Genomic DNA, 24,676 nt, shown 5'->3' on the forward strand with positions numbered 1-24,676 from the left:
CCCTCGTGTTAATTTGCTAAATCTTTCAAAAATGCTCAAAAAAGCATTTTTGAAAGTGTCATGTTACACACACACTGTGTGTGAAACTTGCACTTAAAAAAAACATTTCAAGGGTGCGGGGGGGGACCCCCTCAGCACCCTTGAAATGCATCAACAAATTGCGATTCGCAAAATAAAAATTGCAACAAGTTAATGCCTTTCCATTGATTCCTATGGGCCTCTAGGCCCATAGGAATCAATGTAATGCCATTCCTTAATTGCGATTCGCAATTAAGGAATCGCAAATACAGAAAATTAAGAAATCGCTAAAACTTGTGAGATTTCTTCATGCATAGGATTTTGCAATTCCTAAATTGCGATTCCTTAATTTTCGCAATTTAGGAATCGCAAAATCCTACAATGATGCATGTGGCCGATGTCTTTTATGTCTGTTGTGTTTGGAACCCCTGTTCTTGGAAGTTCCTAGTGAGTGTTTGAGGGAGCGTTCCTTCGTCATCCGTTTGTTGCTGACCAGCTGAGGAGAGGTCCGTTCATCGTCGAGCTCTCTACTCAATAAAAGATTACCTTACTTCATCTCAGAGGATCCTGTCCTCTTTTACAAGACAAAGCGCCATATGTATCATGCAAATTCGCAATCGCAAAGGCCGAAATTCGCAGAATTTCGGCCTTTGCGAATGCGAATTTGTTAAATGGAATGTATGAAGCAAAGCTGGTGCAAAATAAGGAATCACAAAATTTGCGATTCCTTATTTTGCAATTGCATTTAAGGAATCGCACATTTTGCATTTCCTTAAATCCAATGTATGTAGCAAAAAAAATTAGCAAAATGCCCTTAAGGAATCGCAAATGGGTATCTTGATACATATGGCCCCTAGTCAGTGAACTGGAAGTACTTTTAGCTTTTACACCTTATTCAGCCATTCGGGTAGTAATGAGAACTCACCTAAAATATGCTTGGGGAATATCACAGTAATCAAACCATTGCCTTGATGGTTTCCTTTAGCAAACCTACCACTCCAGCAGAATGCTCTTTACACTCATTTGATGTTAGAATGCTTACTTAGACTCCATGGCAATCTAACCGGCTTTTTGTCAGATATTGTCCCATCCACACAGACTTAACCTCTTCGAAACAACCTCATTCTCATTGGATTGTATGGTGCATTAGCCTCTGTTTACAACTAAACAGCAAACCCTTGCCAGGAAGACTAATTCCTTTTCTGCTAGAGAGAAGGCAGCTGCTAGCTGTTGTTGAGAATCAGTCCCTTGTCTGATATTTGCTGGGCTGCCACTTGGAAATCTGTTCATACTTTCGCGAAATCCTCCTACATCAATACTGACTCTTCTTAGAAGGCTCAATTGCTTTATTGTGTTTTCTGGTTTTCTCACTTATATACTGAGGCTACAGCTGGGTATGGATGTGCATGCTACTCTATTCTATAAAATAAGATCCTTTGATTCAGAAGAAATATTCACTAATATTTCTAATTCTATGTCGCGGAAATCTTCATTGGAATAAAGGACCTACTGGCCCTCTCATCCTGTGTTCCTTAAGGGATGCAATAGAGAGGTATCAAGACTGTAGTATCTCTCTCAAAAGAACCAACTGTCTTAGGCAACTCGCAGTGCTGAGCCTGATGGGATATGAAAACTTCTAGCTTCTTAAAGAGTCAGTGTGTTTCTTTCAACTTTGCGAACGGTGCTCCCTATCCGGCTGCATTTTCCCCTTATTCTGACTTCAGTGAAGATTCCTATGATGCAGAACCAAGATTAAAAGGAAGTAACTGTTTTCAATGCATAGGATTGGGGTTAGGACATAAGGGAGTTCTATAGATACGAGAGTTAGGAATATAAAACACAAAACAGATCGATATTAGGTTATACATATGGGATAGGTTGTTCTTGTGGGGTATGGTTAACTATAGGAGTGGAGAGTTGAATGTGTGTCAAGGCCAAGGTCAGTCAACATCTTCAAGACATAGACTGAGAAGGTTACATTTAGAGAGAGATTTGGTACAATTTATTTTCAAACATTCTTATTCTTCTCACTCAGTCCAATCTTTTGCATTTTGGTGCAAGATAGGAATATGCTCAAGTGACAGGGTTGACATTAGGGTCACTAATGAATTGATTAGCGACTAGAAGACTGGTTATTGTTAAAGATAGGATTACAAATCACAGCATCAAGGGAATATTTTAAGACATACTAGATTTAGGGTTTTGATTAAGACTGGTATGGGCTAGGAATGGTTTGTTTTGGGGTTAGAGTTCTGCTTTATTTTAGGAGATTTGTTTGGAGAGAAGGTGAACATTCAAGAGAGTGTAATGTCTAAGGTTCCAGCTAAGGTTAGGAGCTGGAATTGAGATATGATAAGAGGTTATAGAGAGCCTGTCGAGCCTAAAAGAGCTGGGTTGGCCTAGTTTCTGGGGGGAGTTAGCAGTGTTTATGTTGAAGTTAAATAGTGGATTCATCCTAAGATTAATCATTGAAAAAGATACGTTTTTAGAGATGTTTTGTCACATTTTGAACTGACCATCAACTTTTCTTTCACTCTCTGTCAGTACAAGGATCCTTTGACATTGCAGTGACATTCAACCAGCTCTATGCCCCATTTGCCCGGCTGTTGGTATTTGCACTGTTTCCCAATGGAGGGATCACAGCTGATACTTTTTCACTTGATGTGTCCATGTGCTTCAGGAACAAGGTCAGTCTGAGATACTGGATGGGAGGGGCACAATTTATTTCTCTTTTCCTTTATCTGTTAATGTATTGGTTACGTATGGATCTCATAGAGAACCTCTATCATTTATTTCAGTTTCTAAAACTCATAACTCACTGCTATGACATAGCAGCAGTTGATAACAAAACTCATTACCCACTGTTGCTACAGTATAAAGGCCTTCCAGGCTAAGATGACTGAGCTTTCTGAGAGCCTGTCAGCACAGTGCTGCTTGTCTACTTTGACTAAAAGCAGAAAGCACAGCTGTAGGAGGGGGCAGGAAAGAAGGGGAGGTGGTGGAAGCTGGTTAAGGAAGGCAGGTAAGGTATTTTATTTATTTGGGACCGGGAGGAAAGGCCATGTTATGCATGTCTCCCCCATTACCCCTCTATCCCTGTGCAGAAGTTGAAGGCAGGGGTAGGTGATTGGGGGGCCATACATCGCATAACGTTATAGATGGGTAAAAAGTGAATTACAGGGATGTTTTACACCTCATGGTTCTGAATGATATCAAATACAACTTGAGCTGTTCTAATGTTCTATATTTGATGTCGTTCAGCACCCCTCAGTGAAAAACATCCCCATAATTTACTTTTCTAGCCCCTATTACTCCATTGTAATATTTGTTTCATTTTATCTTTTTATCTTTTGTACTGTTTTCTTTCCTCTGTTTTGTTTGTCTCCCCGTTCCAAGTGTTTAAGTCATATCTCTTTTTTTCCTTTCTGTACGTCATTTATTTTCAACATGTTTTTCCACGAGAACTCTCTATGTTAATCTGTCTTTTTTATTAATCTCTACAATAGTTCAAATATTTACACGCTCTTTGTATTTCTATATCTTGTTGTCTGGTGATCCTTCCAGGCTCAATTTATTTTAATTTAAATTTTATTTAATGCGATTTTATATAGCGCAAACATTACCCGAAGGTGTCAGAGCGCTTTACAAAAGAACCAGTTGCGCTACATAAGGATTTAGGATTACATAAATTACATAAAAGCTACAAACAGAACAAAACTGCAAATGTACAAGTTGTAAAGTCACACAAGGAAGAGATACACACAGAAAAAATTGCAAATGTACAAGTTGTAAAGTCACTCAAGGAAGAGATACAAACGGATAAACTCTAAACTCACATAGGAATGGTAGTCAATCAATCAATCATGCCATTTGTATAGCGCACTACTCACCCGGGAGGGGCTCAAGGCGCTTGGGGGGAGGGGTATGCTACTGCTCGAACAGCCAGGTCTTGAGTTGTTTCCTGAAGGCGAGATGGTCCTGGGTCAGCCGAAGGTGGATGGGGAGGGAGTTCCAAGTCTTGGCAGCCAGGTAAGAGAAGGATCTTCCTCCAGCGGTGGCTCTTCGGATGCGTGGTACGGCTGCGAGGGCGAGGCTGGTGGACCGTAGCTGGCGGGTGGGCGTGTAGAAGGTCAGGCGGTCGTTGAGGTACTTGGGGCCCAGGTCGTGGAGAGACTTGTGTGCGTGGGTGAGGAGCCGGAACGTGATCCTCTTGTCGATGGGGAGCCAGTGCAGGTTCCTCAGGTGGCTGGAGATGTGGCTGCGTCGGGGGAAATCCAGGATGAGTCGGGCAGAGGCGTTCTGGATGCGCTGGAGTCTTTTCTGTAGCTTGGCTGTGGTTCCGGCGTAGAGGGCGTTTCCGTAGTCCAGTCGGCTGGTGACGAGTGCCTGGGTGACAGTCTTCCTGGTCTCGGTCGGGATCCGGCGGAAGATCTTGCGAAGCATACGCAGGGTGTTGAAGCACGATGAGGAGTCGGCGTTGACTTGTCTGGTCATCGAGAGGGAGGGGTCCAGGATGAAGCCCAGGTTGCGTGCGTGGTCGGTTGGCTTGGGTGCGGTGCCCAGGGCTGGGGGCCACCAGGAGTCGTCCCAGGCGGAGGGCGAAGATCCCAGGATGAGGACTTCCTTCTTGTCCGAGTTCAGTTTCAGGCGTCTGTCCTTCATCCACTCGGCGACGTCTTTCATCCCTTCGTGTAGGCAGGTTCTGGCGGTGTCGGGGTCTCTGGTTAGGGAGAGGATCAGCTTGGTGTCGTCGGCGTAAGAGATGATGTTGAGGCTGTGCTGGCGTGCGATGGCTGCGAGAGGTTTCATGTAGATGTTGAAGAGGGTGGGGCTGAGTGAAGATCCTTGCGGGACGCCGCAGATGACTTTGGTGGCCTCGGAGCGAAACGGGGGAGGCGGACTCTATGTGTCCTATCGGCGAGGAACGAGATGATCCACTCCAGTGCCTTCTCTTGGATACCGATGTTGCCGAGGCGCTGGACTAGGGTGCGGTGGCAGACCGTGTCGAACGCAGCGGAGAGGTCCAGGAGGATGAGGGCCACTGTTTCCCCCTTGTCGAGCAGGGTCCGGATGTCGTCGGTGGCTGCGATGAGGGCGGTCTCGGTGCTGTGGTTGGCTCTGAAGCCGGACTGCGAGGGGTCGAGGGATCCGTTCGTCTCGAGGAAGGTGGTCAGCTATCTGTTGACGATCTTCTCGATGACTTTAGCAGGAAAAGGGAGGAGCGAGATGGGGCGGAAGTTTTTGAGATCGGTGGGGTCCGCTGTAGGTTTCTTCAGGAGGGCGCTGATCTCGGCGTGCTTCCAGCTCTCCGGGAAGGTGGCGGTGTTGAAGGAGGCGTTGATGATGTTCCGGAGTTGGGGTGCGATGGTGGAGTCGGCCTTGTTGAAGACGTGGTGTGGGCAGGGGTCGGTCGGTGATCCGGAGTGGATGGTGTTCATCGTGCGGGCTGTGTCTTCGGTGGTCACCGTGGTCCAGGTGCGAAGGGTGGCGGTGGGGGGCGTTGGTTCGACCGTTGGGTGCGTGTGTGGGGCGCCGAAGCTGTTGTGGATGTCGGCGCTCTTGCGGTGGAAGAACGAGGCAAGGGAGTCGCAGAGGTCTTGTGACGGAGTGATGTCGTTGGTGCCGGTGCTTGGGTTGGAGAACTCCTTGACGATAGTGAAGAGCTCTTTGCTGTCGTGGGCGTTGTTGTCCAGTCGTTCCTTCAGGGATTTCTTCTTGGTGGTGCGGATGAGCTGGTGGTGCTTGCGGGTAGCGTGTTTGAGGGCGGTCATGTTGTCGGTGGTCCGGTCGAGGTAAGTACAAAGATCTACTACATATACTAGTGGTTAAAGTTATATATATACAAATAGTAAATTTACTCTTGATTACATTTTACCAGCGATTAAGCTTGGACAGGTATATATTACATATTACAGAGTGAATGGAGAAATAAAACATCAAAAGGGGTAGAGAGAGGTGGGGGGGAGAAGAGTCGGAGGCTGAGATTGGTGAGAGTAGAGAGGGGGACCTGAGGGGGAGAAAGAGATAAGGCAGTCCAGCAAAAGAGAAATGTCTGAAGTTCGGCAGGATGGAGTCCAACAGACCGAAGTACAGGACAAGAATCAACAAAATGGCGGATCCGGGTTATGGGCATCGAAGGAAACCATCTCAAAATGGCAAGATGCACCCAAGTCAAGACCCAAAAAACCAGGAGAGCAGAGTTCCATTACGTAGGGTCGGAGGGGGGATGCAGCCACAACACCAAGGGAGGACGGAGGGCAGTAGAATGACTGCGGTTTACGTGCACAGGCATAGTACCGTGAGGGCATCAGGGTTGATAATCAGCGCATCATGGAGAGTTGAGAACTGGAGCAAGCCTCTGAACAAATAGGGCCCACAGAGACTGAAATAGAAGAGTGTCTAGTCTGTTGCTTGCCTTGTTGGGAATAGTGGTGAATTCAGGCCAAAATCCATGCACGAGGTGGGAAACCGGAGCTCAATGTTCTTCCCCTCTGTCCCACCTCTTTTTATCCTAATCTCTTTGCCCTTTTCAGCCTTGTGAGTTTACTCTGTATCCTTCAGTTCGTCACTTTCCTCCTTTTGGTCTGGATCCTTCCTTATTTCCTCCCCCTATTATGTTGTATTGACTCTGTGTGCCTTGACAGGTGGAGTTGGACTTTTCTGAACCTGAGGACTTGCCTGGCTCAGATGTGACTGTCCAGCTAAAGACAGCCCCTAATTCTCTCTGTGCACTTCGTGCCGTTGACCAGAGTGTCCTGCTAATGAGTCCGGAGTCAGAACTTTCCAGTAAGATGGTGAGTGATAATAAATGTAAATGTATTAAATGTGTCTTCAACCAAAATTCTTCAACATAATTTATGAGTATCTCAAGCCTCTCAAAATCAATAAATAGAAATGACCCAACCTCTAATGATACTTTACTCTACTCCTAACTTCAACTGCTAGCAAGACAACTGGCAACGTTGATATTTTTAATCTAAATGCTGATGAGTATTCCACCTAGTACTTGTAATGGTGGTTTAGAAGGAAATTGGACTCCTTGCCCTTTTCAGATGAAAAGGGTTAGGTCTCATGCTCCTCAAGCTGACCTAGCTTGACTTTGAGGCAACCACATCTCTGTTTCTAGGTCTTCAGCGTGGGATCTCTTATCAACTCTTAAATTCTTTGAGGTGTGCAAGAAGGGAAGACCATGTACAACCTGTGTTTTTTCTTGTTGGATATCTTAACACAAGAAGAAGGATGTCTGTTCAATTTAGCATGATTTGTAACTGAAGGAAATGGTGAATAGAGTAACACACTGACAGAAACTAGCCAAAACTATGTTCCTACCTTGTAAGAAAGGTTTAAAAGATCAAAAGGATAGCCTTAGCTTTAAAAACTCCCATTAGCATAATTTTGGTTTTACTTTCATTAACCACTAAGGGCCTGATTATGAATTTGGCAGTCGGATGACTGTCAAACTTAGGGGCCGATTATGATCGCGGACGGACTTTCGTCCGTCCGCGATCACTGAGGAGGAGGGAACGTCCGCATGGGCTGCGGCGTTCCCTCCTGTACGATTAGGATGTGACCGCCACCCTGGCGGTCACATCCTCTATTACTTACATTGCGGCGGGTGCGGCTTCAAGCTGCACCCGCAGCAATGTAAAAAATGCAGGTGTTGCATTTGTATGCAGAAAGAGGCAGGCACCACGCGGTGCCTGCCGCTTTCGGCATACAAATGCAGGGGGGTACCATAGGTACCCCCCATTTGCACCCCCCACCCCCACTTCACCTAGGAGGCCCGCAACGGGCCCCCGCAGTGAAGTTACACATGCTTTTCCACGGCGGAAAAGCCGCCGCGGAAAAGCATGTTTCCCATCCCATCCTAATCTGGCTGACGGTGTCTGAGAGACACCGTCACCATATTAGAGCTTTTCCGCCGCGGTTGTAAGCCAACCGCGGCGGAAAAGCAGCGGACGGAAACCAGGACCCACCAGCCATCCTAATGTGGCGGTGGGTCTTTGGTGGGTCCGCAGCGGATTTTCCGCATCCTCCGGGCCGGCGGTGACTTCCGCCGGCCCAGAGGATGCGGAAAATCCGCTATCCTAATAAGCCCCTTACTGTGGCATGGTAGTGGTGGTCCAGCCACCCCAGCACCGGCCGTACAATGGCCCTTTTACAACAAGGGCCATCAGATTGCAACTACCAGGAATCAGAGATCCCTGGCAGTGGTGTGGCGGTCTTGAGGCCGCAATATGTTTGGCTGGACAACAGCAGTCCCACCAAACATATTAGGACTTTCCTCTATGCCATGGTTTTCATGGCGGTACCTGCTCCATGAAAACTGAGGCGGAAAGGAAACAAAGGGGTCCCTATGGGACCCCTGTTGCCTCTGGGCCATGGGGTACAAGCAGGTGTGCCCCTCTGTATGCAGGCACCCCAGTACCTTCACGGCATGGACTTTGCCAGTGCATACCTTTGACGTTCCATTTGCTCTGCGTATTTCATTGGGACACCCAAAGAACAGCCCACAATTGACAAAAAAAGTAGTAATCTGGCAGGCGGTTTGGCACATGGGCTTGGCATGTGGGAGCAGGGCGGCAGCATGGCGACCCGCTCCTGCACCGCCAAACTCCTACGTAGTAGCTAAAGCAGCAAGTTAACAATGTAGCCACACAGGAATGAGATTGATTAACACTTAGGGCCAGATTTATGGGCAGATTTACAAGAAACCGACGCATCTGTATAGACGTGTCAGTTTCCCTGCATCTCCTTGCGAAACCTTGCCCTACCATGGATGCGCTGTATTGACAATACGGCACACCGTGGCGCAAGTAATAATAATAATAATAATAATAATAAATAGGCATTTGTTAAGCGCACAGCTACCCCAACGGGGTGTCCCGATGCTATGGCAGACAGTGAGGAGGGTAACTGGCCAAGCATAGACTAGTCCTGACGGCTAAATAACCAGGTTTTAAGGGCTTTACGAAACAAAGGTTCCGACTGAATGAGACGTAGGTGCATGGGAAGTTTGTTCCAACATTGAGTGGCACCCACCTCAAATGATTTACCCCCAGATCTGGCTTTTTTTAATCTGGGTGTAATCAGCTGGCATTGGGTGTTGGACCGTAGAGTTCTGGTCTGAGCATAATGGTGAAGTCTACTTCTGAGGTAGACAGGCCCTAGTCCTTTACCGGCCCGAAATGCCAGTGTCAGGGCCTTGAATTCGATTTGCTTAGCGATGGGGAGCCAATGGAGTTGAGGCAGAAAGGGGGTGATATGTTGTCTAAGAGTCGCCCCACAGACTAGGCGGGCTGCAGCGTTTTGTACTGTCTGTAGTCTGCGGATCAATCCCAGGGAAAGGCCAGGATTGACAGATACTCAGAAATTCTGACTCATTTGTTGGTGCAAAAGTCACACATTGCTGCAGTCGTGTCGCAGGTATGACGCAACTCCAGCAATGCATGGGGAGGGCTATACTTATAATGCTGCGTGGTTTCGCTGCAGTGGCGTCCTAGAAGTGTTGCAGTGCAATCTTGTAGATTTCACTGTGTCACTTCCATGAATCTTTCCTGTAGACAATAATGGTGACTTATAGAGTTTGAAGAAAGTATCATATTTTCTATACAAAGTGAGCACACCAGATGGATTCATGTATTGTAATATTTGTCACACTTGGCAAAGAAAGTAGAAGACCCGGTTCATTAAGTAGAAGGGTTTGCGGTACCTCCGCAACATAAATAAACTTGGTCAATGCCACAGGTTGCTGTAGGCAGCACTGGACACTCAGGAAGGAAGACTGTACCCATCAGAGGACAGACTGACTTATTATGGGCAGAAATGTCAAACATCAAATTAGGTTTCAACAAGCTGTTTTTATGCTGATGACTGCACAATCGAATAACAAGAATAGAAATATATGCCCACATGCATCATTGTTGGTATTTCCGATTCCTAAATTGCGAAAATTAAGGAATCTCAATTTAGAAATCGCAAATACCTATGCTTTAAAAATGTGCAAATATTTTTGCGATTTCTTATTTTTCCTTATTTGCGATTCCCAATTTTGCGAATCGCAAATAAGGAATCCCTTTACATTGATTCCTATGGGCCTAGAGGCCCATAGGAATCAATGGAAAGGCATTCTCATTTTGCGATTCGCAATTAAGGAATCGCAAAATGAGAATGCAATTTCAAGGGTGCAGGGGGGGTCCAAAGGACCCCCCCGCACCCCTGAAATGTAACATAAAGTCAATTTTTCACACATACATGCCCCAAGGGCATGTGTGTGTGTAAAATGAAAGTTTCAAAAATGCACTTTTGTGCATTTTTGAAACTTTTCGCAAATTACCATGAAGGTTAACTTCATGGTAATTTACCACTTCTAATTTGCGAATTCGCAATTTTTTTCAAATGATGCATTGCAAAATCGCGATTTCTTAAATGCAATCGCAATTTAAGAAATCACAAAAAAATTGTGATTTCTTAAATTGCGGAAAAAAAAACTTGATGCATCTCAAAAATTGGATTTCCATTCGCAAACAGCCGAATTTTGCGATTCGCACCATTTGCGAATGCAAAAACCAATGATGCATGTGCCCCATTGTGATATCTTGATGTCATCTACAACCGCTTCGCCTGGAACTTTGGGTTGCGGTTGAAGGAGACAGTTCAAATTTCATACACATCACTCTAACAACTGATTCGCCTGGAGCTATTCTTCTTATACATTTTTTCACGGAGGTTACAGCTTCTGTTTACGCCCGGTGTATGGGTTCACACTACTTCTTCCTCTACCTATGAACTTTCCTCGAGTGCAAATCCTACTAGCGTCTTGTTATGATGTTAAACCTGTTTCTCATTGAATATTTATTCTGATTTTTGTTGTAGCTCTGGATGGAGGACATCAAGATATAATCATTGATTACCACTCTTTATCATATAACCCCTGATGAAGAGTTTAGTATTAACCAATAGGCAATATATTGATTTTTTTGTTGGCTTGCGTCATATTAACGAATAATGTTTATAATCAACATAGAAACTTTTTGAACTCATGAGAGGGACATCAACTTAGAATTGAGTTCTTTACTGAATTTGTGTTAAAAATGATTCTTGTTTATTAAAAAACAAAAATCTTTTTTTATATACATCATTGAAGTGTGTTTATATTTGCAGAGACATTATTGTCTTTAGCTGCGCTTCACGCAGGTTGTGGTTTTCCACGGCCTTGGTTTTACATTGTCGTATCTGATAGGGATAGAGTGCTACATCCAACAGCGTGAAGGCATGCCAAAAATAGGTATAAGATTGTATACCTACTGGCACATGCATCAATATTGCATTTTGCGATTCCTTAATAGCGAAAAATAAGGAATCGCAATTAAGGAATTGCAAACTGCAATGCATCAAGAAATTGCTAAAAAATAGTGATTTCTTAAAATTCCTTAATTGCGATTCTCTAATTGAGAATCGCAATTAAGGAATACCTCCCCATCCATTCCTATGGGCCTAGAGGCCCATAGGATTGAATGGAAAGACATTCTTAATTTGCAATTCACCATTAGAAATTTGCAAATTAAGAATGCAATTTCAAGGGTGCAGGGGTGTCAAAGGACACCCTGTTGCACCCCTGAAATCTGCTGAGAAGTACATTTTGCACACTCACATGCCCCAAGGGCATGTGTGTGTGAGAAATGGAACTTTGAAAAATGCACTTTAGTGCATTTTTCAAAGTTTTCACAAATTACCATGAAGGTCAACTTCATGGTAATTTGCTCCCCTTATTTGCGAATTCGCACATTTTTAGAGTTTGATGCATTGCAATTAAGGAATCTCAATGTGAGATTCCTTAAATGCAATCGCAATTTAAGAAATCGCAATTTTGCGATTTCTTAAATTGCGTAAAATACAAAAATGTTAATGCATCCCAAAAATGGAAATTGCATTCGCAAACGGCCGAATTTTGCGATTCGCACCATTTGCGAATGCAATTTCCTTTGATGCATGTGCCCCCTAACCTTTACAGTTTGAATACATTTGCAATAGTCACGGTGTGCAGGCCCACTCTCTGAATTAGCAAAGTACAACGTGGCTGTTGCTGCTTTGCTATTAGCCCAGGTACTTCATATTTCACAAATTAAACACTGCTCTAAATGCTCCTTTCTTTGGAATAAATTGTCTACAGACTATTTGCAATTAAATTAACAAAGTTTCCTGTCAAAAAGCAAACAAGCAGCAACTGCTATGTTAAATTTTCCAGCACTCTGCAGCCACATAAGTCCCAAATAAAGGCTTTCGTGTAGGCCTTTATTTGGGACCTATGTTGTTGCACAGTCCTGGGGAATAAAAGGCAGCAGTTGCTGCTTGTTTGATTTTTGATAGGCAAGTTAGTATATTTAGTAGCAAATAGTTTGCATACAATTTATTCAATGGTAGGAGTATTTAGAATGTAGTTTCTCATCTTATTTTTGACCTGTGTTGGGGCATTTTTTAAGTTTTGCTTTGAGCCCTAGCACTTCAAGTTTTACAAATTAAGCACTGTGAGTAGCCCTTTATTTGGGACCTATATCCCTGCAGATTGCTGCAGAGTAAAACATGGCAGTTGCTGCTTTGCTTTTAGCCCAGGCACTACATGATGTACAAATTAAGCATTGCTTAATACTCCTTCCCTTGAATTAATTATCTGCAAACTATTTCTATTTAAATAAACAAACTTGCTTATCAAAAATCAAACTAACAGCAAGTACCTAGTTTAAGTTTACAGTGCTCTGCAGTCACATAAGTCACAAATAAATGCCTACACCAAGTGCTTAATTTGTAAAACATAAAGTGCTGGGGCTAAAAGAAAAGCAGCAACTGGCACGTTTAACTTTCGCACTATGCAGCCAGATAAGTCCAAATAAATGCCTACTCGTAGACGCTGCAGAATGCTGGAGAGTCAAACATTTCATTTGTTTTTGGGCCTTATAAACCCCTCCCTTGCTCATGACTAGCTCAGCTCGTCATGAGGCGCGGTTGTGCTGTGCTGATGACGAGCTGAGCTCGTCATGACACGCACAGCGCTCACACGCGGGGATGATTCCCCCGCTGTGCTGAGCGTTCTAAAGAAACGGGTGTGGTCATGACGAGCTTAGCTCGTCATGAGCACAGCGCCACCATGCAGCGTGACACGCTGAGCTCGTCACAAGCACCGTGGCGCTGCGCGCGCCCCCTCCTCCCCCCAGCGCCACGGGGTAATTAGCCCCGCGGCGAAGGGGTTAAAGATTTAGCTTTTTGCCCAGAAACTTAATGTTTTACAAAATAGACACTCGATGTAGGCCTTTATTTGGGACTTGTATGGCTGCAGGGCACTAGAAAGTTAAGCATGGTAGTTGCTGCTTTGCTTTTAGCCACGGCACTTCATGTTTTACAAATTAAGCAGTGCTCTAAATTCTCCTTCCCTTGAATAAATTGTCTGCAAACTATTTGTATTCAAATAAGCTAACTTGCCTATTAAAAATCAAACAAGCAGCAACAGACACTTTTAACATTCCAGCACTCTGCAGCCACATAAGTCTCAAATGAAGGCCTACAGCGAATGCTTAATTTGTAAAACATGAAGTGCCTAGGTTAAAAGTAACGATACAGAAAAGGGGGTGGTGATGAACAGAGTGTCTGAATTAAGCAGACCACTCTTACCCAGTCCAAAGATCAGGGCTTGATCCATCACCGTTATTTATCTCACTGCCCCATCCCAGCTCAGAACCTGGCTATATGCAAATTAGTCTGTCCCTGGCCCAGTGCATCATGGGAACAGGGCAGACCAAACTACCAAGCCAATTCTTCACCAGAAAGGAGACAAGCTACCGGGGACCGGTTTCTGGCATTTCAGCCTCTTCGGCCCGGCTTGCTTGAATCCTGATGGAGCAGTGAGAAAGGGACTCATGTCTGAGTATACCCTGCCACACCTATAGTGGCCAAAAACGATACAGAAAAGGGGGTGGTGATGAACAGAGTGTCTGAATTAAGCAGACCACTCTTACCCAGTCCAAAGATCAGGGCTTGATCCATCACCGTTATTTATCTCACTGCCCCATCCCAGCTCAGAACCTGGCTATATGCAAATTAGTCTGTCCCTGGCCCAGTGCATCATGGGAACAGGGCAGACCAAACTACCAAGCCAATTCTTCACCAGAAAGGAGACAAGCTACCGGGGACCGGTTTCTGGCATTTCAGCCTCTTCGGCCCGGCTTGCTTGAATCCTGATGGAGCAGTGAGAAAGGGACTCATGTCTGAGTATACCCTGCCACACCTATAGTGGCCAAAAACGATACAGAAAAGGGGGTGGTGATGAACAGAGTGTCTGAATTAAGCAGACCACTCTTACCCAGTCCAAAGATCAGGGCTTGATCCATCACCGTTATTTATCTCACTGCCCCATCCCAGCTCAGAACCTGGCTATATGCAAATTAGTCTGTCCCTGGCCCAGTGCATCATGGGAACAGGGCAGACCAAACTACCAAGCCAATTCTTCACCAGAAAGGAGACAAGCTACCGGGGACCGGTTTCTGGCATTTCAGCCTCTTCGGCCCGGCTTGCTTGAATCCTGATGGAGCAGTGAGAAAGGGACTCATGTCTGAGTATACCCTGCCACACCTATAGTGGCCAAAAACGATACTCTGCTTAATTCAGAGACTCTGTCCATCACCACCCCTTGTTGTAAATAATTAGGTTAAAAGTAAAGCAGCTACTACCACTTTTAACTTTGCAGTCATATAACTCCCAAATGTGTGGGGTGGCCAATTCCCCCGACACTGCCCCAGGGACTGCCACCTCCAAGGGTCAAGATTTATGCTTTGTGTGGGGCATGCAGCCCCCCCCCCCAGCCCCGGGGACCGCCACCTCCCATTTCAAGTTCAAGTTCAAGTTTGTTTATTTATGATTTCGGAACTCAAAAGAGATCCACATAAGAAATTTTAACAAGACAAATGCATTTACATACAATCATGGTTAAAATACAAAGAGGAGTACACATATCATACCATCTAATATATTACTAAAAAGCTTTTGAAGAAGTTAAAAGTGTTATAACAAAACATTTCATTGGGGGGATTGTGGATAGCGTCTAAAAAAGAAGTGGCAGAGAAAATGCTTAATTGAAGACAAATTGGTCTCAGCCACTTACGCCTATGTGGGAGTAGGGCCGGGCACACAAAAAGCACATGGATGATGTCCTGAGTTGAATTATTACAGAAATTGCACATAGCTGAGGAGCCGTACCATCTGGACAATAGATTATTCAAAGGAAGTAAGTCCTGCCTAAGTAAAAACAAGAGTCGCCGTACTCCATGTGGGAGATTCCAGGTGACATATGATTGGGCTTTTCTCATTAGGCAGGTATCGATGGTCAAAGAGACACCTTTCTTCAGGATATGTGCTTCCCTATCCATCTTAAAGCTTAATTTCCAAGAAGCCAACTTCAAGGTGGACTTCAGCTGATATGCAGATAAGGAAAAAAGAGTCGATTCATCAAATTGCAAGAGATCAACTGCCGTTCTAAAATTATTTACAATCAAAGAGTGTTCTTTAAAAGTTCCTAACAACTCAGTTTGGATAAGGTATCTTAGAGAACCCGGTTCAACCCCAGCAAGGCTAGAGACCCAGCGCACTATCCCAGCTAGGCCCTGAACCCAACTACTACGCAGGCCTAATTACAGCCTAAAAGCGGCTATCGAGCATGCTGTATTAACCGTGGTTAAACAGCGCAAAAGTTTGCCTTCCGTAGTGTTTAAGAAGCCCCAGTTTTTTATATCAACTAATTCAATACCATAGAGTAATGAAGCTGGGATCTTAGCACGAAAAACCTCTAGCAAAATAGCGAAGTGTCTTCTACCTGTAGCCTTGTAGAGGGAGAGAAGACTTTTACCCTGGGTAATTGCTTTCCGGGTGTTATTTGCTATGTGAGCCTTTTCACTTAGATTACTAACAATAATTTTTCCAAGTAAGACATAAGATTTTACTACTTCCAATCTATGTCCACCTACAGTCCAATGAAAGCTCACATATTTCAACTTTTTCCTTCCCGTCATGCACATTACTTTACTTTTTGAGACATTTATCTTCAAGTGGTGTGTCTCCGCATAATCATGAAGTACCTGTAGACGATTATTTAATCCTTTTGGTGTTAAATCCAGAATTAAAATATCGTCTGCATACAGCAAACATACAATCGGTGTACCCCCCAGAACAGGAGCAATTCCTTCACTTAGGGACAAAACATGAGGGAGATCAGCTATATAAAGGGAAAATAATAAAGGGGCCAATAAACAGCCTTGTTTTAACCCATTGGCTGTAGTTATTATTCAAGAGAGTCCCCTTTCCCCACCTAGTAAGACTCTACACCAAGTGTCAGTGTGCAATGCTTGGACTAACTCCAAAAGAATAGACGGCATGCCCAGGTCAGATAGTTTCCTCCACAGGAAAGATCGATCAACTTTGTCAAATGCTGTGGAGAAGTCTATGAAAGCTCCATAGACTGACCCTCCTCGGACCTTGATATATTTTTCTGTTATAATTTGCAGTGCCGTCAAGTTGTCCATAGTACCATGCCTTTGCCTAAACCCAGTCTGCTCAAGGGGCAAGATTTCACCCTCGGACACCCAATCATTGATCGACCTAAGCAGGCATTTTGAAAAAACGTTGCCTATGGCGTCCAAAAGGGCAATTTGGCGATAGTTGTGTGGAGCTTCACGGTCTCCCTTCGTATGTAGGGGGACCAATATGCTCCCCCTCCATCAGGGGAGAACAGTTTTACGAGAAAAACAAAAGTTAAAAACTGGGAAGAGAATTTTGCTCCACATCTCACTGTTTTGTTTTATGACCGAAATGGGAAGCTCCTCCGGACCCATTGCTCCGGAAGAGCACAAGCCCTTGATGGCCAATTCACTGTCCTTTTCGGCCGGTGGACCATATTGGGAGCTATCCGCATATGTTCTGACATAATCAGACACCGATCCATTGCTAGCATATAAACTCTCAATATACCCATCCCAAGTTTGCTCTTCAATGGGAATTGGCAGTGGTCTAGATCTTACTCCACAACCCTCCCCAATTAATGACCAAAATATTCTAACTTGACCCTTATGTGCCGCTTCCCGTAGTTTAATCCATAAGATATCCTCATTCTCTCTTTTCAATTTAGCCTTCACTCTACTCCTCCTTCTTCTTAAGAGGAGTATTCTGTGGTATCTTTCGGGGGTATAAGTGAGGTACTGTTCCCTTACTAATTTGTTTATTGCAATATTAAGGTACCGGAGACAGCTAGGAATTATTTTAGGATTTCCTGTGGGATAAGGTTTTTTTGCAATAGAAGTTACCTCATTCATAAAATCAGCAAAGCACATTAATTCTGAGCCATTCCAATGAACCAAATTCTCCACGGCGGCCTCTAGAATACTCGCCAGGCCCTTAATAGCCCTGAAATTCCAGTAACATCTCCCAGAATTGTCTCCAAAACTCACCAATTGCTATTTATATGCCACGAATCCGTCAGAGGTGGATTTAAATTTACGGTAATGGAAAGTACCTTATGGTCACTAAGTGTATTGGTGACCGACAAATCTTTCAAGAGAAAAAAGGAGGGACTTCCCACTACCACATAATCAAGAATAGTCTCACTATTGTTGGATTTGTGAGTAAAATTTGCCGGAGTATCCAATGGAAGCCTTCCATTTACTATAATACTATCAACCTCTATCAATTCCTCCAGTAATATTTTCCCTCTCTTATTGGTCTTAATATTACCTGGGAAAAGGGCTTGAGGTATCTGTAAGGAATCCTCCTCGTGCTTGTTCCTGAATAGTTCTAAACTACAGTTTGAGATTTTGCAATTAAAATCACGTAACAAAATTATATGGGGAGGGGGTTCAGAATCGAGTAGATTCTTTATATGGGAAAAGACCTTTTTTAAACCTACATTAAAACTTGCATCTGGAGGTATATAAGCTTTTATCAATACAATTAATTTTCGTGGGTTGCCATTAACAAGGTTAGATAGTGTTATTGCCTTGAAAAAATTACTGGGATCTAAATAAAGGCCACTCCGCCCTTATCATGGCCTCTCGTGGAGGAGATGGCTCTGCCATCCAACAAGTAATAGTCCTTACCCGCAAAGAATTTCTCGTCACACCAGGTCTCCTGGAGACAGATCACATCAGCTTCTAGTGAATGCAGGTATACTAATTTTTCTGGACTATTCTTTATTCCAACCGTATTCCACGATATTATTTTTAAATCAGTGTTAAAGATAGGAATGAGGATTGGGATTGAGCATGGATTTACTTGACAGGACACCGGGCAACCAATCCCATTTGAGACTATCTTCTGCCGAATTCAATTGGTAAGGGAGGGAGTTTTTGTATGTCACGTGCCGTACATTTTTTGAAATACAAATTTTTAATTCATCAGTTTTAGGGGACCTATCTATTATACTACCTAAAGCTGCAACAGGGAATAGAGGCATGTTAACAAGTCTCATCATATATAAACGGGCTGCACACCTCTGCTTTTTTGACAACTTTCTCCGTAATTTTAAACTCCAATCATTTTAACCGTTGCGTGCTCATTGGCGTCGTGCCATGCCCACACTGCACGTGTAAAACTTAACAACAACAAATTTAGGTGCAACTTTCTGCCCCTAGCCATTGGCACAGCATTTTCGTTTGCATTTGCATCATTTTCTTTCACCATATAACTTTCTGCACAATTTTTTGACAGATTTTTGCAAGCCTCTTTTTGCTTAAATTGAATCCTTTCTTGCTTGTAAACATTCTCATCCTCATGCAAGGAACCGCCATTTTCCAGGTTTCTAATGCTCATGTTTGGCCATCCGAGCCTTTCATCAAGAACACGACTAGAGCCATATTCATCAGTAGCAGTTTATTTAATATCCAATGCATTTCAGGCCTCTGGGGCCCTTCATCAGGGAAAACTGAAAACGACAATTAAACATGCTTTTATTATCCATCCGCCATTACGTACACACATAAAACAACTTATCTTTTATAAATCTCACCAACCCTTTGAATGATAATTGTAAATGCATAAATTATCAAAACCTCCCCTTGGTGTCTCAACCATACTACGGCTCATCTCTCCAAAAATAACAATCATGTTTTCCTGACACTCGGTAATTAATGACCATACTATGACCCCCCACTGCTTGAAAGTCCCATTTCATCTTTTCACCAAAAAGTTTCGTGATTATTTTTCCTTTAGCCCCTATTTTTCATAAACACGATACTCTCTTCCTTCCACCCCGAAGCTATAATCTGTTTGTCTTTCGTCATAGTATGGTCATTAATTACCGAGTGTCAGTAAAACATGATTGTTATTTTTGGAGAGATGAGCTGTAGTATGGTTGAGACACCAAGGGGAGGTTTTGATAATTTATGCATTTACAATTATCATTCAAAGGGTTGGTGAGATTTATAAAAGATAAGTTGTTTTATGTGTGTACGTAATGGCGGATGGATAATAAAAGCATGTTTAATTGTCGTTTTCAGTTTTCCCTGATGAAGGGCCCCAGAGGCCTGAAATGCATTGGATATTAAATAAACTGCTACTGATGAATATGGCTCTAGTCGTGTTCTTGATGAAAGGCTCAGATGGCCAAACATGAGCATTAGAAACCTGGAAAATGGCGGTTCCTTGCATGAGGATGAGAATGTTTACAAGCAAGAAAGGATTAAATTTAAGCAAAAAGAGGCTTGCAAAAATCTGTCAAAAAATTGTGGAGAAAGTTATATGGTGAAGGAAAATGATGCAAATGCAAACGAAAATGCTGTGCCAATGGCTAGGGGCAGAAAGTTGCACCTAAATTTGTTGTTGTTATGTTAACAAGTCTCCCATTACGAGGTTCCACAAAAAAAGGAATGACATCAATCCCCCTGCTTTGTAAACCTTCAGACCATTGTAAAATTTGATTTACTACAAGTTTAGAATAGAATCTAACCCTTGCTATCTTCCCAACCTCTAATTTCAAAATGGAGACTACATCTATATCGTTAATTTGAATAAGTTTCAGACTTTCGATCTCCTGAAAACAATTGAGGAGCAAAGATCTATTTAGTGTGAGATCCGTATCAAATAACGGTATAAAGTCTAGATGGAGGGTGTCTATACTTTCCTTCTCGGGAACAGTTTTTGACTGGAAAAAATCTATACTCCCCTTGGCAGGAACATCATTTAACCACTTAGAAGCCCCTTCACTTCCAGTCATATCTGAAAAAGGCTTAACTAAGGGGTTAAGGGCTGAGAGCAGTGTAGTGGGGGGATTTATTTTTACGATAGATCGAATACTATTAGAAGACCCCCTTGGTTCAGTAATCATAGATTCTTGGTCTGATTTGATTTGCTCAATTATAGCTTGAGATAAATTAAGCAAAGGTTCTTGGGAGAGGTTTTTTCCTATGGAAATATCAATGTTTTCGTTAAAATTAATGTTTCTCTGTCTTTTTTTTGCAAATCTACGAATTGGTTTCCTCTTTTCCCTCTAAACTTTTTGTGTATACCTGTATTTCCTTTTTTCCCTTCATTCGGTGAATCCGAAACATCCTCTTTCTCTTCATTAATCTGAGGTTTAAATATGGGGAAAAATTCCTTATCCAACCTTTTTTTAGACTCGGTCATAATTTCTATTTCATGATCAGGTTCAGAAATACAGTTCGCTGCAGCAGATTTTAATGTACCTTCCGGGGTATTCCCCGGTGCATCAGCCAGTTTCTTTACATCACTAAAAAGTTGATTTTCATCTTGTTCAATTCGGACTGAATCTAGAACTTGAGTAACACTCTCAGGCTTATTCTCTGGCCTCTTATCTTTCCCTACTTTCACATCTACAGGGGATGACTCGTGAGGTAAGCTAGAAACGACCCCCTGCTTACTATTTAATAATACCTTAAGTGTTTGAGTTACAGTTTCTAGCACACAATCCGAGCCTCCAACAAATTTTTCCAATAATAATAAGATAGAAGAGGTCAGATGTTCTAAAGACGTTAGAGAATCGGAGATTGGTTTATCTAGCCTAATAGACAGGTTAGGATGAGTCTCTGTAATGTTAAAAACAGGACTCGTGGAAATGTTTGCATGTGACATAGAAAAATCAGATTTATTAGAGGGGGTGCTACTATATAGTTGAAGCCCTAATGGTGCTAATACATTTGAAGTGTTTACCTGATTTTGAACCTTGTTGTGATCGTGATTGGTATATCTCTTATAGAGCTCCATGTCTATATCAGGGAGAGTAAAGTCATTACCAGAAGCAACCACAGGAAGAGACAAACCAGGGGAGACATTTAAACTTTCCCTTGGAGAAGAAGAAGAGTTGTGCACTAACACCTCGACTGTGTTGGTAATAACGCCATGGGGAGGCACAATATTATTTAGACTTGATTCCCCGGGATCATGCTTTAAAGGCATCTGCAGTTTTAGGGGATCATGGGGTCCACCCACCCCAGCTGTGGGAAGAACATCAGCCTTTTCTATATTTACCAAATCAATAGAAACATCCTCTTTGCCTTTACCATTGATATCTTCTGGTTTTAAACCCCCAATCACGGCCTTGTCCTTGCCCCTTTCCCATAAGCTATATAATTGACATTTTCCCTTTAACTGAATAACAGGTGTATCCTTATTTCGTAAAGGATTAGATTTAGTCTTAAAACAGGTCCTGCCCACTAATAATCGCCCAGACCTTAATTTTTTTGCAGTCATTTCAAACAATAATAATAAAAACACAAAGCGACACTAGAAAATATAAAAACCAGTAACGTTAAAACGCGATTTGAATAGCAGGACAAATGTACTCCTATCGGATATTCCCTGACCTACGTATACCTCAAAAAAGGGTATACTAACGCAACTTACTCCAAATCAATCTTTGTAGCATAAGAACCACAACGATTAATTATTACAGACACCACATAATTGATATATTATAAGATGTGCTTAGAGAGATTGCCCAGCCCGGCCTTCTCCGGCCTTGGAGGGCCTCAGAGGGCCCGCCCTTTGCCCGGGCTGCGTCCCGTGAACCGCGGGAGAGGGCGTGATTAAGTAAAAGGAGCAGGGGGCGGGGAGAGACACCAGCTGCGCTGAGTTGGAGAAGCGCTAGGGATGCTGGATCTCGCAGTCCCGGCCCCTGCAAGAGTTGTTAGTTAGCCCTTGGTCGGCTCGGCTAGGACAACTTGTGCCCGAAGTCCTCAGTGGCAATGTCCTTGGCAAAAACAGAGAAGTCCCAGCAAAAGCTTTCACGAAGAAAAACGGCTTGCGAGCTGTCTCTCGCGGCACTGGCCGCACCCAAAGCGCCACTCGCAGCAGCTGCCTTGTCCAGCAGGGGCTCGCGGCTCTGGCCGCGCCAGAAACGGCCCTCGCGGTTGTTGCCGCGTCCAGCAGGCGTCCAGCAGGTGCTCGCGGCTCCGGCCGCACCCAAAAACACCACTCGCAGCTATTGCCGTGTTCAGCAGTCTCTCGCGGCTTTGGCACCCAAAGCGTCACTCTCGTGAATGACTCGTTCTCGCCGCTCCCGGGACACAGATTTGCACAGGTCACAACTGTGCTCGGGATGTTTTTCCTGCAGTCAGCAGGAGGGTGCCGGCGTCTTCCTCGGCGTCTTCCTCGCTGGCCTGCTCGTTTGCTCTCGTTTGCTCTGCACTCCTTCAGTCCGTCCTCTCCCATTTCAATATTTATAAATAAAAAGAAGCGGTTGGAGGGCCCAATCCCCTCCACGCTGCCCTGGGACCGCCACCTCCCCAGGGCAAGATTTATGAGTTGCAGGGGGCACGCAGCCCCAGGGACCGCCACCTCTCCGGGGCACTGTATATTTAAATTTGGTGGTTTGTTACGAACCCCCAAGCCCCGGGGCCCGCCACCTCCCCGGGGCTTTGCACTTCTAGGGAGGGGGGCCGTGCGGCTCCCCTCGTGGAGCCCTTTATGTCCCTGTTATGTTATGTTATGTTAAAATTATTTCTTAAGCATGCTTACACCAAGCGGTTTTATGGCGCTGAGGGAGGAAGAACTGTGGCAGTGAGAGTCATGGAGTATTATTCATAGGCTTGTGAGAATAAAAGTGTTTTCAGGAGAGTTCTGAATTTGGAGTAACATGTTACCAGTCTCAGATCATTAGGAAGGGAGTTCCAGAAGCGGGGGGCTAAGAAGGAAAATCTCAGACCTCCATGTTTTTTCCGTCTGAAGGTGGGAATGGTGAGCAAGTGAAGATGGGAGGAACGGAGCTCACGTGACGGAGCGTAGCGTTGAATCCGGGAAGAGATGAAGGCAGTGGCTTGGTCGGCGAGAGCTTTGAAGATGGTACAGCCAAGTTTAAAAAAACAGCGTTTGGCTACCGGGAGCCAATGCAAGCTCTTCATCAGGGGGCTAACGTGTTGATGTTTAGGTTGGCGAAAGATGAGCCTAGCTGCCTGATTCTGCACAAGTTGCAGGCGGTGGAGTTGGTATGCTGGAATGCCAACATACAGAGCATTCCCGTAGTCGATGCGAGAGGTGACAAGGGCCATGATGACAAGGATGAGGGCTTCCTTGGTAAGGAATATGCAGATTTTACGGATTCTGCGGAGGTGGAAAAAGCAGGAGGAACCTACTGCATTGATTTGGGGCTTAAGAGACAGATTGCTACAGATGATAACTCCGAGGCTCTTTACAGAGTTTACTGGATGAGGAGCGGTGCCTAATGATGACGCCCAGAAACTGGGATTCCAGAGGTTGGTGGAGCCTCCGGTTAAAACCAGCTCGATTTTGTCGGGGTTGAGTTTAAGTTGGCTGGAGTACATCCATTCACTGATGAAAGTCATGGTGGATTGAAAGTTACTGATGGATGTCTTAGAGGAATCTATGTTGAAGACCAGCTGGAGGTCGTCAGCACAGTTGAAAGTTGTGGCAGGGTTGTAGCGTAGAGAAACGATCAGAGGTTGCATGTATAAGTTAAAAAGGAGGGGCGAAAGGGCCGAGCCCTGGGGAACCCCACAGGTCAGACTGTTTTTTCTCGCAGAGAAGTTGTCTAGGCGGACTGCCTCGGAGCGCCCGTCGAGGAAGAGATGAGCCACTTTAGGGCCATGCCCTGGATACCGGCGTTGCCGTCACCGTCGATCAAAAGTTCATGATCGACTGTGTCAAAGCCGCCGAGAGATCCAGGAGCACCAGGGCCTGGGAGATGTTTTTGTCAGCTCCACTCCTGAGTTCGTCCATAACTGCCAGGATGACGGATTCTGTGGAGTGAGCAGGCCTGAACCCCGCTTGCCGGGGATCAAGGAATTGGGAATGCTCAATGAATGAGCTGAGGCAGTTCGTGACATGGGCCTCTAGAATTTTAGGGGAGCAGAGAGATGAGACGAAAGTTGCTTATCACCGAAGGTTCTGCATTGGGCTTTTTTAGTATGGGGACGACTGTGGCACATTTAAAGATGTCTGGGACGACGGCTGTTTTAAGGGAGTTAGTTATTAAGGAGCGAAAGCGGCGGGTCCGGGCAGATGGTAAAAGCCTCTTTCAGAATGTGGGGGCGGGAAGCGGTCGTTGGGGGGAGCCAGATCCCACTCTGTTTAGTAGGGTCAGTAATTCTTCTCTGGAGAGCAAAGGAATATGATCGAGCTTGGAATGATTTTTACAGATGATCGGAAGGGTGGA

The 24,676-nt window shown here is 44.4% G+C and overlaps 1 protein-coding gene across 14 annotated transcripts in view; it reads left to right on the forward strand.

Moving 5' to 3' along the window:
* Window positions 1-24,676, forward strand: part of LOC144768069 (alpha-2-macroglobulin-like protein 1) — a 618,955-nt gene that overhangs the window by 192,746 nt on the left and 401,533 nt on the right. For all 14 annotated transcript variants that reach the window (XM_078651444.1, XM_078651445.1, XM_078651446.1 and 11 more), the window contains exons 14-15: window positions 2,563-2,705; window positions 6,663-6,812. In XM_078651444.1, coding sequence (XP_078507570.1) covers window positions 2,563-2,705; window positions 6,663-6,812 — 293 coding nt within the window. The remainder of the gene's footprint in view (window positions 1-2,562; window positions 2,706-6,662; window positions 6,813-24,676) is intronic.

The sequence above is a fragment of the Lissotriton helveticus genome, chromosome 7, assembly GCF_964261635.1.
Source record: "Lissotriton helveticus chromosome 7, aLisHel1.1, whole genome shotgun sequence".
Lineage (NCBI taxonomy): Eukaryota > Metazoa > Chordata > Amphibia > Caudata > Salamandridae > Lissotriton > Lissotriton helveticus.